At 38.1% G+C, this 20,056-nt stretch overlaps 1 protein-coding gene across 15 annotated transcripts in view; it reads right to left on the bottom strand.

The window, feature by feature from the left end:
* TTLL5 (tubulin tyrosine ligase like 5) overlaps window positions 1-20,056 on the bottom strand; it is a 362,097-nt gene that overhangs the window by 86,277 nt on the left and 255,764 nt on the right. For all 15 annotated transcript variants that reach the window (XM_037832244.1, XM_037832253.1, XM_037832249.1 and 12 more), the window contains one exon: window positions 4,072-4,292. In XM_037832244.1, coding sequence (XP_037688172.1) covers window positions 4,072-4,292 — 221 coding nt within the window. The remainder of the gene's footprint in view (window positions 1-4,071; window positions 4,293-20,056) is intronic.

Below are 20,056 nucleotides of genomic sequence, written 5' to 3' on the forward strand. Positions count from 1 at the left end.
GACTCATATGCTAAAGAGATAAGCACATTTCTGTATCTGCTGCTTACTTTTATGTTCTTCTGACATTGATACCTAAGTGGTATCAAAATGTCATCATATTGCAGGCATCACCAAATGTTTGGGCCACAGTAATTGGTATATGGTTTTACCATGCTGCTCAGCTCTTGATTACTTTCCTCCCTCCTAATCCCTTGCAGCCCTGAACAAACACCACTGTCCTGGGTGCTGACACAGAACAGCAGTTACCTTTAATTTCCGCTCAGGTCACTCTGATTCAAAATATCCGAAAACCTGGGTAAGGAAAGGCAATCCCAGCTATTTAAAGAAAAGCACTTCAGTTCAGCTTGGTGCTTCTTAAAAGTTTTCTTTCCTCAGAGAATCTCCCAAGTAACAACAGCTTTGACCCTCCCCTTTCAAATTCATCTCTAGTCTATGAGTTTTGCCCTTATGCCCGGAAACTTCAATCTCTGCAGGTTTCTTTCTCCATATTTCCCAGAGAGTATTATTCTGGCTCTGAAAAAAAAGGAGGTCATTTACAAGGAAGAGACAGTTCCGATGCATGTAGCTGTTCACAGGCTGTGGTCCTTCTTAGTTCAACCAACTGCTTTGAAGAAATACCACAAATAGTTTAGAAAGGAGGATCTGAAGAGTTTGCTAAATTATGAAGTGTTGCAAACATTAGAGAGGAAAATCAAGAAAGGCTATTGGTACTATGGAAAAGGTAAAAAAAAAAACCTTCTAAACCATTCTCTTTGCAGAGATTGACAAATGAGAGTTTGCTAAAAGAATTATAAGTATATGAATTTGAGAACTATAACAAAGAAATATGAGGCCAAGAGGGAATGAAGAAAATGGCTGTAAAGCATCAGGATTAAAAAACAAATGTGCTCACAAAAAAGCTTTCAGTGAATAGGCAGAAAACAAGCTACTTTGGTTAATTATTCAGTGGGGACAGTGGTTTTTGTTTTACAAATGGGAATCTGAAACCTTCAGAGGAAAAATGACTTGACTATGACCATAAAGAAATAGGACTCCACTGTTCTGATTCTCAACTCCCTTTGCACTAAAATCCAAATGACATTCCATCTTTTATGTTCTATTGTTCTCTAAACTCAACCCTCTAAGATATGGAAATTTTGATGCTCTTGGAAATTGATTCTATATTTGTCCAATGTCAACTTCTGTGCTAAGAGAAGTTTGAAGTTCAACCCCAAAACACAGGGTTTGGCATGGTCAAAAGCTCATTACAACTTCTCATTAGTTGTGTCTCTTGGGACAGCTATGGCATTCCTGAGTGTGATTCAGCATCACCAGTTGTAACTGAGGGTTCCTGATTAATCTGAACTGAGCAGAGTGAAAGCGACAGTAAGCTTCAAGCAAATGAAGCAACACATCTTATCTTACAGGAAGAAAGTTTAAAAATTACATGAAAATTTCTTGAAGTGCCATCTTAGTATTAACCATAATAAAACCTAATACACATTTAGCACTTATTCAAAACCAGGCACTTTTTTTTGTGTGCTCGACATTCATAAATTCATTTATTTCTCTTAATAACCGTATGAGCTATTACTGTTATTCCTATTTTTAAACTAGGAAACTGAGTCACAAAGATGTTAAGTAACTTGCTAATGCTGGCTAGGAACATGAGTTACTTTAGAACAGTAAAGAAGATATTAACTGATACTCAGGACCTTGATTTCAGGAGCTATGGATAGTCTTTCCAGATTAAAAATCCAAATAAAGTATGGAGTTTAGTTAATAATATCATACCAAAGACAGTTTCTTAGTATGGTACACTATTCAAGTATACCATGGTAATGTAAGATATTAACAATGGGGAAAACTGGGTTAAGGGTACACTGGAACTCACTGTACTATCTTTATATCTTTTCTGTAAAATTAAAATTATTCTAAAATAAAAAGTTTATTCAAAAAATTACTTTATCTGGACATTTTTCAATGAGTCAGATGGAAAATCACCCTATTCTTTTTACTGAAAGTCAGAAGAATATTTGAAAACAGTGAGGTCCTCAAGGACACTGTACATTTTACATGTAAGAGAGAGAATGTTAAGGTTTCCATTAGTGCTAACTTAGCTTCAGAGACTTGTGCTGGAGCTTTAAAGGCAAATTGGAAACTATTTCCTGGAACAATGCCTCACAGCATGCCTTTTGATACTTGGATTATATTTCTTAAATTCTGAAGAAATCTTTGCTTTTTTCCCCCCTTCTGTGCATTTTTGGTGCTGAACTGTTTCCGGTTTTCCCACACTCCTGCCTGTCAGAGAGAAGAAACCACAAAAATGCAGCAAAGCAAAGTTTGTTCAAGGAGTTGCAATTCCATCTCAGGAGGCTGAAGGGTTCTCCTGCCAGCAGTGAGTTCAGGGCAGCGAACGGCGTCTTCATATGTCCAGCCTGGCTGCTTCCCAAAGGAGCCCACTTCATCAGCAGACCACCTGGTCACTTGGGCCACCAAGGGTCACCTCAGGGTATTAGCAATAATCGGAGAATCCATAAACAAAGGTCACACTAGCAAACTTAATGATCACATCCAACTCACTAATCTTCCTAGCTAACACGGCTTTCCAAACCTGTGAAGGAGAGTGTGGCTTTAGGATACATATGATGGTGACTAAGGCTTACTGAATTCTTACATGGACCAGGCCTTGTTGTTAGCGCTTTATATGTATTAACTTGATTAATAATAAGATACTTTTATTTTCTACTCAATAAGAGTAGATACTCTTATTGTCCCCATTTTACAAATGAGAAAACTGATGCAAAGAGAGATTAAGTCACTTGCTGCAGGTCTCAAGTTAGAGTGGAGCTGGGATGTGAATCCAGGCTGTCTGGCTCCAGAGGCTGTACCCATACTGACTATACTACCCCTTCTGGAGTGAGGGGGCATACTGCTTCCTTTCTATGTCACCACTGGCCTTCAACCATGAATTGCGGCCTTCCTACTGCCCTTCCCTAATATGCCAGTGAGTTCTGTAAAGTCATCACGTTACCAACTAGTCTTAGATCAGTGCTCAGTGGACAGTGAATAAATATTTGTTGGATAATTGAATAATGGCAGCAATCTCATTAAAATGGCCACTGTTTTCAACCCAATTCCAGGGTTCAATTCACCTTCCAAGGTGCAAACAATAGTCACTGCTTTTTCTACGTCCTAAGATTCTTTCTTACAACTAAAGTTGATCTTGTGGAGGACTTAATTAGAAGACTTAATAAGAGCAAAAGAAATACACACATCCCCTCAAGGTGGACATATAGCAGGGAATGCCTGTCTTTTCCAGAAATCTCTGAAAAGTTCCCCAATTTTAAACTGTAGAAGGGCTGCTAGAACCAATACCCTTTATCTATCTATTTCTAGATCACTAGCTAGAAAAATGTCTGGAAGTAGAGTGAAGAATATGAGCCACAAAAATTTAATTCAGGCATGGAAATGTCTATTTCTATGTAAAAAGAGGTAGACTACAAAAGGAATTAGAAACATTATTGATACACAGAACCTGTAGATCAATGTCAATGAAGTTAATTCCCCCAATGAAATCTCAATCCCACATCTTCCATTCAAATGCTTGAAAGCAAACAAACAAAGGGAGGGGGTTGTTGGATTTTATATGAAACTGAAATGATCTAAAGGTACTGATTTTGTAGAATGACCAAGAGAAGCTACACCCAGGAGAAAGTTTTCACTTCCCTTCTCTGAGCCCATATTTCAGGACCGTGATGGTGACCATTACCAGGTGAGCTATCTGACTGCAGCTCCTGCCAGAGGCACAATGAGTTGGTTAGCAATGATCCTGAAGTCTGCCAGCAGCTCAATCACCAGAGAACCTAACAGAGCAGAGCCCAGGCCTGGGCATGTTGCACTAACCACCACCCCCCCAAGTGATTCTAATTTGTAGCCAGGTTTGAGAACCAGTTATCCTTTATCCCAGTCAGGTGTTGTTCTCAAGACTTCAGTACACACTGTCTTCAAGTTTCCATAAATGAAGAGTAATATTAGCATAGAATTTATATAACATAGAAGAAATAGAAAAGATGATTATAGAAAACTTACTTGGAAGCCCTCTGGGATGATGTCCTTCTGAGCACTTGTTTGTGATTGGTTGGGGGTTTGGGAACCAGGGAGGAGGAAGAACTGGGAGGTGGCACCGCCACTTTTTGTGGCAGAGTAGTTGGCTTCTGGCCACCAGCTGTGGCACTTGAAATTCTGCAGCCTGCCCCATTATTCATTGTCCATAAATTGGAGTTAGGTAGTGTCTGGCTGCCAAAGATCGCCTACAAAAGAAAGAAAAAAAGTGATGGATAGAGATCCCTTTCACAACCCATTTGCTATATGTGAATAACTGGTTTGTAATCCTGAAGTGCACAAAAGGAAAAGGTTTTCAAGTTAAATGAAGTAATTTTTAAGGAAAAACTATAATGTTGTCAGTGGAGGTCTCGATTCAGAGAAGGGACATCTCTTGAAGCAGAGAGTTGAGATGGTCTTGTTGAAAATACACTGAGCTAGGCATCAGGGCATATGGCTCCTACATGCTGTTTCACAGGCATGAATTAGAGAAGCATTTGGTCTCTCTCTGTCTCAACTTCCCTCATTGTTAAATCTATTCATTGTTTAGTTCAACAAGTATTTACTGAATTTCTCCAGGTAGGTGTCCGGTGCTAGAAATATAGCATGGAATGAAACTCATTTGAAGCTTGACTCATTCCCACTCACATGCGGAACTGTGAACGCCTCTGGAAATTCTGCACTTTTGAGGGAAGGGAAGCAGCCAGTGTGCCTAGGGCAGAGTGGGTGAAGGGAGAGAGTGGAGACGCGAGGCTGGAACAGAAGCCAGGCTCTGTCTTTGAGGGTTATTTTTATAATTTGGTGTAGTAACACCTAAGGGTTAACTTAAGATTTTACAGTTGAAAACACTTTAAAATTACTATAGGAATTCAAGTTACTATAAGAATACGAGATCAACGTGTGGGTATTTTTGCTCAGAAGGTAAGCCTACAAATAAATTAAAACCTACAAATCATCACCTAAACATTACAAATACCAACACATATCCATAGTTAGGATATAAATGTATACTTCTTCAAGAAATTGCTTAAAAATTCTGACAATTTATTTCCCTTATTAGAAATATTTTTTGTGCGTGTCACAAACTTTGTTACTGTCCTTCAGTAATATTAACAGCACTTTCACTATGCATGCTTGAAAACAGAAATAGAAAAGCTTGAAATGTGAAATACTATAAAGAGAAAAATACAATGACAAAATACATAGTACTTGTTAGTAAAAGGATTTCTGGCAATTGGCTTTCATCGATAGACACTATATTTAAACAGTCATGGGAAAAATGTTATTTCCTCATGGCAAGGGCTAATGGAATAAGATGAAATGCTCTAAGGAGGCAGTCACTTTTTAGACAGATATCATTAGTAGTCTTTTTGCCTTTTGTGAATTTTATTTTTTAAGATTTAAAAGATGAACTAGTTAGCTCTAGTAAAATGCTAACCAACCCTCCTACACTCAGGCCTTGGTGTATTCCATTTCAGGGAAATGCGTGCAAAGCTTCTTTAGTAGGCAGATATGAGGTGAATCAAGGGGGTTTGTGCAGAGTAAATGTGTTTGCTGGAGGTTCATTCTCAAACTGACCAATCTGAGACCTTCCCCATCTCTGCAAATCACCTGAGGGGAAAATGAAGAACTGTTAACTCTTCTGGATCTCTGACCTGAAAGCCCCTGGGCAAAGCCAGGAAGGCAAGTACCTGTGTGGGACTCTTCAGACTGTCCCAGAGGGGCCGAGGAGCCCTGACTGCTCTAGCAGGTCTTCTGGGGACAAGTGACCAAAGTTTTTCCAGCAAGAGCCAAGATTCTAAGACTGGCACTAAAACAACTCCATTCTTTTCAACCACTGTTTCCATATATCAATATCAGAGGGCCTTCAAATCTTTGGTAGACACAGGAATGGGCTACACTGGTTTTCTGTTTTCTCCACTACATCCCTGCGAGTGAGCTTAGATGGGAAGAGTGCTTGAGAAGCACCTCATTCAGAAATGGCAGAAGACCAGAAATCAGAATGAAGGCTGAAGAGTTCTACAATGGGCCATCCATAAACAAGTTCACTGGAGTAGTAAAGGAGGAAAAACCACTGTTAGTAAAGAGCTCCTGGAAATAAAAATATTCTTTATGGAGCTGGGCGTGGGTTTTTCATGTTGTGAGCGAACTGCCATCTGTAAGAAAAACTATTAAATAAACATTGCCATGGTGACACCTTAACTATATTTCCAAATTCATTGACGTTTCTCCCCCACCCCCATCTTTCTGGAACCTCTAAACACAAATAAAAAGACGAGTGAGAAGAACCAGAGCAGAAAAGTTGAGTACAGTATGCTCCTATTTGTGTGAAAAAGAATACAGAACACACACAAACATATATATGTATGTATCTGCACAGAACAATTTTAGAAGGATATACAAAAACTGGAAACCTCCATGGAGGAGAATTGGTTATCGAGGGGCCAGGGTTGCAGGGATAAAAATTTTTTATTATGTATCATTTGTATCTTTTGAATTTGGTACTGTGTATGTGCACTTATTACAAAAATTAAATAAATTGCTAAAAAGTCAAAAGGCAGTGAGGTTCTAATAACATTTAGCCAGGTAAATTAACTCTAATAACAAGTCCAAGTATCTGTGATGGTTAGGTTCATGTGTCAACTTAGCCATGTGATGGTGCCCAGGTGTCTGGTCAAGCATGCACTGGCCTAACCATTAGTGCAAGGACATTTGTGGCTGGTTAACTAAATCATCAGTCAATTGGCTGCAGCTGTGACTGATTACATTCAACAAAGGGTGTTGTCTTCTACAACGAGAGAATGCAATCATCTGGATTTAATCCAATCAATTGAAGACTGTTAAGTGAGACAGATAGAGGATCTTCACTTCTTCGGCTAACCAGCGAAACGTTTCCTGAGAAGTTCATCAGAGTTGCCAGTTTGTTTCTAAGGAGTTCATCGAACATCTTCATTGGAGTTGCCAGTTTGCTGCCTGCCCTATGGAATTTGGACTTGTGCATATCCACAGTTACATGAGACACTTTTATAAAATCATATTTATAGATATCTCTTGTTAATTCTGTTTCCCTAGAGAAACCCTAACTAATACAGTATCCAAATGACACCCAAATTTCAATCACCTGGATATAGGACCCCCCATGAGGCTGGACCGAAGAAGGCACTGACCTACATGTATGGCTATGAAACCCAGATTCGATCATTGTGCAAGGCAGAGTGACCCACTGGTAAGTGGAAGAGTACAGCTTTAAGGTTAAATGTGCTTGGGCTCAAACACAGGCCCTGTCATTTACTGAGTGAGCTTTTCAAGTCACCTAACCTCTGTGAGCTTTAGCTTCCTCATAAACAATTACGGTTTGCTGGGGACAGAATGAGATCACTTAGGCAAATTTAACTGAAGTAGTCAATAAAGGGGTTTTGGAATAAATCAAAGTACCAGGTATACAATAGACACTCAACAAATACCCCATTCCTTCCCAAAGCTCCATCTAATTGAGGAACCAAAGGATGGAATGATATGCAAGACTGACTATCTGTAATCATTTGTAAATGGTGGTTAACTACGCATTTTTCAACATATTTTTCTAGTCTTATGATGGTGTTTGCTAGCTCCGAAAGCAAACTCTTAAAACGAAAACATATGTTCAAGGTTCCCCAGATCCAATCTACTCAGTTGTCTCTGGCAGAAATCTTTTTCTCTTCTGAACACTTACAAACATTTATATGTAAGTCTCTTATCACAACAAATTCTACCTTGTATTACAGCCACTTACGTGTATGTATCTCTTCCCCTCCCCTTTGGACAATACACTCTGGAAATGGCCGAATTTATTTCTGATCAATTTTTCTCTCACACGTGGTACCTAGTAAAATGCCTTGTGTATATCAGGTATTTAATAAACATTTACCCAATGAATGAAAAAGTATATTACACCAACTTTTATTAGCAACAACTAAATTCCTATGCAAGAAAATAGGCAGGTGAATGTTTACATGTAGATGTAGTCTTATAATAGGACCACTGCCTGCATTTAGTACAGTGCCTAGTATGTTGTGTTCAACTAAATAGCCACAAAATGTAAGCAAGCCCTTTTGCAGACCCCAAAATAAAAATAAATTGACCTTCTTAGATGCAAAGATGGCAGGAGGACTTTAGAAACTGATGTTCTGTACTAGTAAGATTAGTCTTTATCTCAAACAACAAAACAAGTTAGGGAAACTTCTTGCTTAGGAGACTGCCACTTGGCCAAATATAATCATTTTTCTCTCCTCTTCCTACTAACACAACCCCAACTTCGTTTTGGTAATAATGTACCCAGTTGAAAAATTACATTTTCTAGTCTCTTGTACCTAGAGATAGCCTAGTTCTAGCCAATGAGGTGTAAACAGAAGTTTCTAAGTGCAGTTTCTAGGAAAGCTCTTTAAAGGGGGTAGACTTGTTAGTATACACCTTTTGCCTTTCAGTATTCTTCTTCCCACCCAAAACATAAGTATCTAACTAGAGGTGGACAACCACATTAGAACCATGAGGTGACCATGAGGGTGAAAGCTATTCACTAAGGACTGCAGAGGAGAAAGACTGAAGGAGCTTGGGTTCCTGGTGGCACCATGGAGTTGTAGTACCTAACCCAGAGAGCCTATCTCTAGATTTCTTATTATATGGAAATAAAAATAAAAATAAACCTCTAACTTATTTAACCCATTGGGGTGAGGGGTCAGCGGGAAGTGCTCTGTTACATGCAGCCAAATGATATGAGAAATAATTCTCAATATAACATAAACATACTGTATCATAAAAGGCAAATACTCTTTCTAAATATAGTAAAAAGCTTCTAGGTTGCAACATGTGGTTTGATGCTCATTCTCAAATATACTAAATGGATAATGAAATGATTATAATTATTTACCATCCGGAACCCCAAAGAGTCAAAAATGTAGACAAGTCTCCAGGTGTTTCACCAAAGCCAAGGCTAAGAGGGTTGGGATGAAAGCCATTACGTCTAATAAGAAGAAACCCAGAATAACACTCGGCAATGTTAAAAGCAGACACATAACTGAATGTGTATAGTGGCAGGAAATGAGCCTCTCCAGGTCCCCCCTAGCTTGTACTGGCCCCAATCCTACAGTTCCACCAAGTATGGATCATGAGAACTGGTTTGTCTTGATGTTTATTATTTGTCAAAAAAGGACAGAGAAATTATAAGAAGATCTCTCTCTACGAATCCTAAGAAATGTTAGGTTTGGATATACTATATTAGCCTTCTATATTTAGGGGTTAACAACCCAGGGGTGGGGCTGCAGTGTCATCACTCAAAGTCCTGGGAATGTGAGAGTTGTGTAAGCACTGGCGTCTCCTCAAGACGCCACATACATAACTCAACGTATACATAACTCTTGCCTCTTTATCGGGTGTGGGAAACAGCAGTGCTACAGCAAGAAAACTCAGAGAAAACCACAGTTTGAGGATTGGCTAGGCCCCAGGCAAAAGACTGGGAAGCCCTCCTTATCCCACAACAGAAGGGTACTTGTGGGTGGGAAGAAGAATTTCTGATAGACAGAATACAGACTGCAACTTGGAAGGTTAGAGGGAAGCAAAATCTGGACTTTCTTACTAGAAAGATAATACTTAGTTCTGAGAGTCAATTCTGGGAGTTTTTTTTTTTTTTCTTTCTTCTTTTTTCTTTCCAGAAAAACACTCTTCCTTTTAGCCTTCACCCAGGCTTCTTGGTGAGAGCTGGATGGCTATTTGTAGTGAAATAACTCCACAAATTCAATTTTTGAAAATTAAGAGAGAAAGTAGGCAAATGCTAATCTCTAGTTGAGTAGGTTACTGTCTGTTAGCCAGCCCCTTCTACTTTGATTTCAGAAAAGCAAACATTTCTAGGCATTATATTCCTCATACCAGATTTTATTCTAACTTGGATAAAGTTTATTACATATTATACAAAGCCACTTTTGGTATTTCTCTCTCTGGCATCTAAAGTGCTGGGATGGTACATTTTCCTGAGCATGTAAGCCACTAATCATTCACCTTATAAAAACCAGGCCAAGAGCTATTCAATGAAGACAACACATATGGACTTTGGGCAACCATATGATGGCGTAAAAAGCTCAGGGCTAAGGGGAGTATGAGGGTAGCAGTTTCTATCTTGGCAACGGCAAACTTCCAAAAGGCCTTTGTTTCATACTGTATGGAGTTCTTGGCTGTCTTCCATTCACAATGTTTGTCAGCTGAGACAAGACTGGGGACTGAGTAAGAGAAACAGTCTTGGAACTGTTATAGCAGTACTCGTACTGCTATGAAGCACGATGCAGTATTATGATCACCACAGGGATGGGGCAGAACCTCAGAAGGTGCTACTGTTTATACAGAGAGAGACACAGCACCTGGGACAGGACATTGAGCTACCAAAGACGTTGGAAATCCTCTGGCATAGACTTCCATCTCTAAAACCAATTAAGAAGCTCCTATTCCTTCAGCAACTAGGAAAGAAGGCTCTTAGTTCAAATGATCTAAAGGATGCAAAACAGGTGCTTACCTGAACAGGACAATTTAGGAGAAACTAATATTCACCAACCAACTCAAATCAGTGTGCTTTGCACAGTCTCTAAATCAACTTTAGTTGCTAACATTCGAGAAGCAATGCAGGCAATTAAAAACAGATATTCAAATTTATTTTATTCATGAGCCTCAGACTCCTTGAAGTACCCAAACTGAAGATACCATTGGTAGTCTCTGAGTTGGTTTTTTTCAACAGTATTGATCTTATATTGATCTCAGGCAGGGAGCGCAAAAAACCAAAGAAGCCCAACTGTGAGGCAGCTGGCTAAGACCAGGGCTACAGCCTATGACGGTGATACCCAGGGAAACTAGTCCTAACATATCATACTCATGACCTTCCCTCATTAGCAGCCACATCTGCCCCTCCTCCCATTCTAACAGCAGAACCAGTGATATTGCATAAGCTGACATTCTGATGGCAAATTTAGACTCATGTGGACTGCTTTGCTTTCCATTTCTTTCACATCTCCCTCAATGCCAGCAGACAGTGCTTGACCACTGATCTTATTCTCTCCCCTTCTCTCTCACATAGATACACAAAGGTTAGCAGACTGAGGATTTTCTTCTTTTTCTTGAAACACTTTAATTCCTTTAATACATGTCCATTAGACTAAGGAAAATGGCTTTTAAAGTTCTTTCTGATTCTACTCCCAGAGATAACTTCTGTTAACATTTAGACAGTTTTCTATTTCTATACAGATGTTTTTCTATGGATGTACATGTATTTCCATGTGCTTACAAAAAATAGGATCATACAATATCCAATATTTTGTAGTCCATTTCCTTCACTAAAATAACTATTTTGAGCATTTTTTCATATTTATAAAAGATCTAGAAAACCGTTTTTAAAGGCTGCATATTTTCTACTATGGTTTATCATAATTTACTTAACTAATCACCAATAATAGAATACATACATTGACACATTGGGATAGATCTGTATTTACAGTTACAGATATATGTTCGTAATAGATTTTTGAGTGAAAAAAAAGTAGGCTTCCCAAATCTTACAGTTTCATCTGAAACTACACACACACACATATTTAGGTTGTCACCAATTTGGTTGGCTATTTAAGAACAGTGCTGTAATAACCCTCATGTTATAGATATCTTTTCACATACACTGAATCATTTCCTTAAAATAATTTCCTTCAAGTAAAATAGTTAAGCCAAAAGGCTTCTTTTTCTTTTTAAAATCTTTTATATATATAGTCCCAAATTTCTGTATGTAAAGATGCTTGAGAAGATGAGTTTCCTTATCTTTCTTTGGTTAGTATGAAAAAATAGCTTATGTCCCATGAAAAGCCAACTCATGATACCAGTGCTATTTCTTCTTTTTTTTATGTTTATAAGATATTTATCCATTTGGACACATGTTAATAATCTGTAAGACATTCTTCTTTAAATCATTTTATACTAGTATTAGTCACTTTTTTACTCTTTCTTCACATACCTCTCTAGTATTTGTGAACAAATTAATTTTCATACAATTAAAAATTATCCAAATGAGTAAATATTAGTAAGAAAAAAAAGGGAGCTAATTAATACTTCATGAGTTTTGGACTTATCTTAAAACACTTTCTTTAATATCATTTTTACCAATTTCTGCTTCTGGCACAGGGAGTTTAACTTACACACTTAAGTTGAAATTATAATGGTATGTATATTTGAAGTTAAATAATAAACTGTTACTGAGCCTTACCATGGATCCGCATTGTTCTAAGTGCTTTACATGTTAATACCTCATTTAGTCCTTCCAGGCACTTGAGGTAGGTCCTACCCTCAGCTCCATTTTACAGAAGAAGAAATTGAGGCACAAAAAGGGTAAATAATTTGTCCACGATCACGCATCTGGTGAGTATAAGCCTAGATTCACACCCATGAAACCTCAGTTTAGAGCCCACTACACTATGCTGCCTTCCTTATTTATGTTAAGCTGCCTCTGTTTTAAAGCCGACATATCTAAAGCAAATATATTTAAATTAAATCTCCCTTCCAAAGCAAATCTAAAGCAAACCCAGCAATGTGTCCAATTTTGGTTGGATGCATATAAAATAGAGATTTCATTCCCTGTCTTATCTTTTATGTGCTAGTAGCTTTAGGGGAATTATTTGTTTATTAAGGCCTTTGTTCTCCTAATAACAAGTCTCTGTCTTAGTCTCCTGATTAGTAAAATGAAATAGACAAGGCAATCTCTAAGTTGCCTAACTTTAAATTTCGTGTTTAGAAATGTCTAACTTGTCTCTATCTTCAAATGTATAATCTGTCCTATTTTGCTCAGAATCTCACATGATAGACCTACTGTGCATATCGTACGCAGACTTTCTGCTAAGCATTTTTCCGTGGCAGGAGGCTGTACAAGATAAGGTCTTCTTTTACACAAAGAGGTGTCTTCTCACACAAAGGTACTGCTGTGAGTCCTTCGTATGCTCATGGACAGAGACAAACCACAGGTTACAGAGTGAGGAAAGGGAACAAAACTGGTCACCAGGCAGCTGAAACAAAACCACATTTTAAGGACATACGACAAACAGAACAGATTCCAAGCTGCTGGTAGGTGAACAGTTGCCTATTAGCATGCCCATGGCCAAGATGACTTCTGAATTTTGATTACTAAACATCAACGCTTTCTCTGATGTGTTTGTGTGTGTGTATGGATGTGTGCGAGAGAGATTATGTAACAGTAGTGGTAGCAAAGCCGGAATGCCTTACCTGAATGATGATCTATGTGTACAATGAGAAGAAAATGAAGAATCATTCCGTCAAGGGGGAGTGTGGCCAGTGGAAAAGATACAGCCTCTGGAAGCCCTCCCACCTGGTTTGCTTATCATTACTGTAATTAACCAGCTGTGTGACCTTGGATAAGTTACTTAAATTCTTTGGATTTCAGTTTCTCATCCATGGAATGGAGATAATACTAGTTCTGGCATACAGTAGGCATTTGCTATATGTCCATTTCCTAGCCTCTCATTTTCCTCCCTTTCAGACTGTACAGGGACACTACACTAGCAGCAGCTTAGAAAACAACCTGATGATAACCAGAAGACTTCTATTACCATAAAGAGTAATGAATAAATATAATGAACTCATGTCTATACTGTAATAATACATTAAGAATCAGATTTCTATGGTATTGAAAAAACAGGCATAATAATAATTATGCAGTGGTATCATCTATAGTATTCATGTTTGTAGACACCTGTCATGTTTCCTAGTGGTCTTCTCAAAAACACCTATTATGGAAATAAAATTAAAATAGTATTATCAGTAACAATAACAAGGTTGAAAGAACAAAGTGGTAACTGGAGAGAGAATTTCTATTTTAATAACAACCCACAGAATTGCTCCAAATCCCTAAACCTCTAGAACATATTTCAGAATACTGCAAGACTTTGATTATATTGGATCCTATTGTTTAATAACAAAAGCACAAGGGAGGGTAATGTATGGGCATTTCTAAGATTTTTAAGCCCAGGAACACCTCATTAAGGCATTTCTTTAATTAAGAATTTGAGGTTATCAGAATAGTGTGCAGGTCTAAGTTCATATATGTTTAGTCAACTTTTCTTTTTGAGACAGTGCATATGAATAGCAGGAGACTGGTTAAGATACCTGAGAGTAACTTTTCAATAACCATTTTATAGGTGTCAGTAAGTACTTGTCGAATATATGAATTGCAACTTCAACTTTATGTAATATAAATTTATGTAGCTAGTATTTGTTGATTGCCTTCGAAATGTCAGGTGTTTTAATACCTTATCAGGGAGGCAACAGATAGCAAGGTAGCCAAGAGCTTAGATGCTGGAGGCTGACAGAGTTGGGTTCAAATTCCAGCTCTTCCATTTATTATTAGGGGACCGTGAGAAAGTTAAGTAAATGTTCTGAAGCGCTTTTTCTCCACCTGTATGGAAAATGGGGTAACAAGAGGGCAGTGAAGAGGATTCACTGATATAATACAAATAAAATGCCTGGTTCAGTGCTTGATGCATACTAACATCTTGAGGCTTATAACCCCCATTGATCACATAGAAGGTATATATGAATTCCGTGTTAGAGAGATCAGGAAAATAAGGTTCAAAGAAATTTGAACAAACTGTCCCAGGCCATGAACTGGACAGGGCCAAGATTTGAACTGAGGATTAACTGACTCCAAGGCCTTGTTGAGAGTACTTATTTCCAAAACAGCTGAATGTAGTTTTACATGAATTTCCACATGTATTTACAATGTATTTTTATTAGTTAAGAAGGAAAGAGTGGTTTGACAAAATCTACTAAATCAAATGGTCCTAGGAAAATCAGTAATAATTAAAAGCAAGAAACTAAGTGGTATAAGAGATGCTGATAAAGGTCACAAGGGAAAACAAAATAGAGCAAAACAGGAAAAGCAAAGCAGCAGTAGCTTATGAGATTCAAGTCAATATGCTCTGGGAACTTCAGCACACCCTAAGTTCCTACTCTTGTGTGTCCCCAGCCCAACCTTCCCCTCTGACTCACCATGATAAAGGTTTATAAAGATGTCTGCTGCGCAGCCAGATTGTTCGCCTGCTTTTCCTTGTGCCATGCTGAGAAACCAGCATGTTGCTGCTGGCTGCCTGAAAAAAGACTGGGTGCCTGCTGAATTTTTCCTTCTCTTCCCTTCTCTATAACACAAACACACAACAGTTGAAGGGCTTGGAGAAATGGTATTAATTCCTGCAGGAGCGCAGAATTTTTCTAGACACATGCAATAAAATTTGGGGAGCAGAATAATAAGAGTTGGCTGAATTTATATGGAAATCCCTTTCCACACCTGCAGGACTGCATATACACAGATACCATTAGCCAAAAGCTCCTTACACAGCGCATACAAAATGTTACGGGAACAATGAAAGACCCGTTGAAACTAACACTGAGCCTGTGATTACGAACATTGGTCTCAGTTGGCCCTATTGAATCTAGGTCCCTCTAGTAAATTTGGGCCCAATGGGAAGTGGGAAGTAAAGTACAGATAGGATAGAAGGATGAGACGAATTCACCATGCAGTTTTTCCTACCTAGAGTTACCTTATTAATGTTAAATTAAGTCTACTAAAAATTGAAGGGCTATGCAAAGAAAACGGAAGGAACCAGTGAAGAATCAAAGATACGTTTAAAATAAACCTCCTCCCATCCCCACCCCCTGCCCCGTTGTTGCTAAAAGAAACTTTAGCAGTTCCGTCTTGGCTGTCACAATGTCCTTAAGTTTTCTGCTTTTGGAGCTCTTTTTCAGTTTGGATGAGGCAGAGAAGAGTGTGGGAGGGAAGTGAGAGGGGGCTGGGAGCAGAAATTTAACAAAGGATCACTTAAACAGAAACTACTGAGTAATCCTTCTGTCCCCGGCCAAGAATAACATCAGCTCGATGTCGGCAATTAGAATCAGGTCAGTCGGGCCTCACAGCCGGTGCAGCCCTCCTCATGGACCCCGGCATACAGAGCTACTCATGCTGATGTCACCAGCAGTCACTGTTGCCCAAGCAAGTCCCCCGACTCAGCTGAAAGAAAGCTTTTTTGCCTTCTCCTTCAGGGACAGGGAGCCAGTATGAGAAGGAAGAAGTGAAACTAGAGAGAAGACACACCTCTGGATATGTCAGTAATGTAACAGATTCATTTTACCATCCCTAGACCATGAAAAAGATTCTGTAATTTCCGCAACCATCCTGAAACCCATTTTAAATGAGTTAATAAATGTAAAGCACCTGGTACAGTACTTGGAACACAATAAGTACACAGTAAGTTGGCTATTATTGTTAAAACAAAGAGGGAGGAATCTATTCCATTACTTATCTGTTGTGCACCAAAAGACTTGAATCCTGAGAGCAGTTAGTGCAGAGCAGAATGTACCCAGATAAGAAGAATGAGTAAAGAGTTACTCTGATAACTTTTTCATAGGGAGACTGGTAGATTCAATCCAAAAAGTGGAAATGAAGTTCCCATTAAAAAAAAATTATTGCTTGAAATTTAAAAGGGCAACACTATGTTTTAACCCTTCCAGTCTCCCTTCCAAAGTACAGAAAACAACCGCCAAGAAGACACTTCTGATCGCTCTTTTTTAGATCAGTGGTTCTCAAAGTGTGGTCTCCAGAAGAACAGCATTAGCATCACCAGGGAACTTATTAGAAATGAAAATAACTGAGCCCCTCTCCAAACTTCCAGACTAAGAAATGAGGTGAGAGTGGGGACGCAATTGGTGTTCTAACAGGCCCCTCAAGACATTCTGTTGCTCTAGACCAGGATCTGCAAACTATGGCTTGCAGACCAAATCCAGCCTACTACTGTTTTTGTAAATAAAGTTTTATTGGAACACAACCACACTCATTCATTTCACATATTTTACACACGGCTATTTTCATGCTCCCGTGGCAGAGTTGAGTAGATGTAACAGAGACCCTGTGGCCTACAAAGCCTAAAATATTTACTATCTTCCTATTTACAGAAAAAGTTTCCTGACCCCTGTCCTGACCTAGAACAACAATGTTTTTCAAATTGCTGGTTTTACCTATCAATGTGTGAAAGCTCTTAGTTTCAATTCTGTCTCATTTTGTTAATCATATTCTCTTCCAGATGGACTGGATCATGTATATTTCCTTGTGCCTCTGTCACAGGAAGCCTCTGCCAATGGCTCTGGGTGACTATACTTCCTTACCACCCATGTTAGAGGATCAGCGTTTTTCCAGGATAGACTCAGTGCATGAAAATTTTTAGATGCATGAGTGCAACCCTAGACAGATATGAAGATCAAAGCCCACCCTCCATGAATGGTTAGTTTTCAAAACTCGTATGCTGAATCAGAATTTGCCTTCTTGAAATTAAAACCTTCAATACATTGGATACGTAAGTGCTCTATGGCAAAAAACATGTTGTTGAGGCAGAAAGAATGGAAAGCTTTCTTTGCTTGTAATGCAAGAAAGATGGCATGACAAACAAAACATTTATTATTTCACTATGTGAATGGCTTTGTTCATGTACATAATTATTATAATATAATAAACATACTATAATATTATATTGTATTATAAGATAATGACCCTTTTTAATACTCTGTCCCATAAAAAGATCTCTCTTGTAGATGAATGCTAGGTACATTAGATTTCAATTCTTCTGCTCTCAAACAGACAATTAACCAAATTGTTAGTTATATCAATGGCTATCTACACTTAAAAAAAAATGAATCCAAAGAGTGAAGAGTTCATTAGCCCCAACAGAGAATAAAGTTCTCTAAGGCCTTAAACCAAGGACAGGAAATACAGTGCATACTGAAAATGCAAACCGTGCTTCAATAATTTGGTGCTATTATAATGGTCAAGCCTAGCACAAGGTATCGGCAAAGATAAAAACAAAGGCTTAAACACTAGTAAGGCTTTGCTCCTTCTGTGGAGTGATTTTGAAGGCCCTCCCAAATAAACTGCTCTAAATCACTAAGTACTCTTCATGTTAGAACATTTAGTATCTTATTTGCTATTTTCCTATTTATAAATTCTTCAGGCTAATAGAATTTAGTTTCTTTAGCTCTCCTACCACACTTTCAGAACTTAAGCCTTATTCATTTTTACCCAAATCAGCTGTGGTTTGGAAAGAACGGGGGAGAAATAAAATGATGTTATATACATACACAAAATTATGATGAATGATTTTCTGTTCCCTCTCCAGGAGACACGAGATAACTCCCTTCTTGGGAGTTCTGACTCCTCCCTCAGACAGATCTTCTGACAGATTCTAAAAAACATACTTTCCATATGCTTCATAGTTCAGTAAAACTAAACCAGTATAATCCTCAGTGAAAGAAGAAACCCACACAAGAAGAGCAGTACTCTGAATTCTCAACAGAATGTGAGTTGCTGGAAGTTAATCAAAAGAATTGGAAGGACTTAAAAATGAAGCAGTTTCTAAAAGTCAGCAAAACTTTCTCTCCTTCCCCAAAGCTTCATTACCCTGCAATCACATCTTTTTTTTTCTTCCATCAAAATTTCAAGGTAAGGATACTTAATTTTAAAGGGACCAACTGTTTAAATTTGTTAGAACCATAGATTACACTCACATAAGGGAAATATGGTTATCTAGTATACTCTCCACTATGTAGCACCTGATAATTTGGCTTCTCAAGTGCTTTCAATGACGGGGATTCAAGGAGTTTAAAAGGCTTCAAAAATTTATGCAGATTTAGAAAAACTCAAAGATACACATTTATACCTGCAATTGTGAAGATGCAACCTGGCTTATGTGTTTCCATTAAACTCAAAGATATTCTAAATGAAGATATTTCTACATGACTGAGGGCAGCATGGTGATCAAAACGAGATGCTATATTCTTTACTTTCCAGATTAAGAAGTCTGGATTTCTGTCCAGTAAAAATGGCCTAAAGAACTATTTCACAAATGACTGCTCTTACTATTTCTCAGTTATGATGAACTAATATAATGTGCAGAGTGTACTGTCACAGATAAAGATGATCAGGTGATGAACTATGCTGAAACAACAGAATGCCTGGAAGGTAGCTGAAAAGATAAATAAGTAAAGACACAGAGTATAATGATAATTGTTTTATTTAGAGGCAGACACACAAAAAACTTTGGTAAAGGCTGCTTTGACCTTTTGAGTGAACATCAATTTTGCATAAACTAATGTACATTCTGTACTACATTTTTATAAGAAAGAAGCAGGTGACAAGAGATCAAGCTGATATAAGGTAATTACTCAAGTAACCAAATATCAGGGAGGTTCAAAGAATTGGTGCAGATTCAGCCCAATAATCCAACTGTAGAACATGGTAGCTGATTCCAATGATAATCCTAAATCATCAAGAACAATTTAACTCTTTATGGTCTTTTTGTGACATGATCCTTTCTCTGTAACTGGGACCATGCTGATATACTAGTCCTATTCCTATGTAGCTCCCTCACATATATCCTAAGGCGTTCCTGTCACTTAAAAGGCAATGAGTAAGGGAACGGTATTTCACTAGAATGTAAATTCCAGGACAGCAAGGATTCTTCTGTGTATGGCTGTTTAGTTATAGTTCCAGGGTTTAAAACAGTACCTAGCACACAACAGGAACTCAATAAACATTTGTTGAATGAATAACTACCAAACCAGAAGACCAGCAACCTTTAAGAATTTCGTACAAGAAGAACTTGACATTTATTCCTTGAAAATCTTGATGGGTCATAAAGGATTATTATGTGTGCATGTAAACCAAGTCTATGAAGACAAGGAAGTAATAAACCTAGAAATAAAGATGCAAAAAATGCTAACTTTTAGGTATCTGGGAATTAGACCCTATGGGAAATTACTGAATTAAGATAATGCAAACAGAAGGAGTAAATACTACAATAGAGATTTTCATAGAGAAATAGTCAAATGAAAGAAAGAATGTCAAACACAAATTCAGCATTACCAT

The sequence above is a fragment of the Choloepus didactylus genome, chromosome 4 (assembly GCF_015220235.1).
Source record: "Choloepus didactylus isolate mChoDid1 chromosome 4, mChoDid1.pri, whole genome shotgun sequence".
NCBI lineage: Eukaryota > Metazoa > Chordata > Mammalia > Pilosa > Megalonychidae > Choloepus > Choloepus didactylus.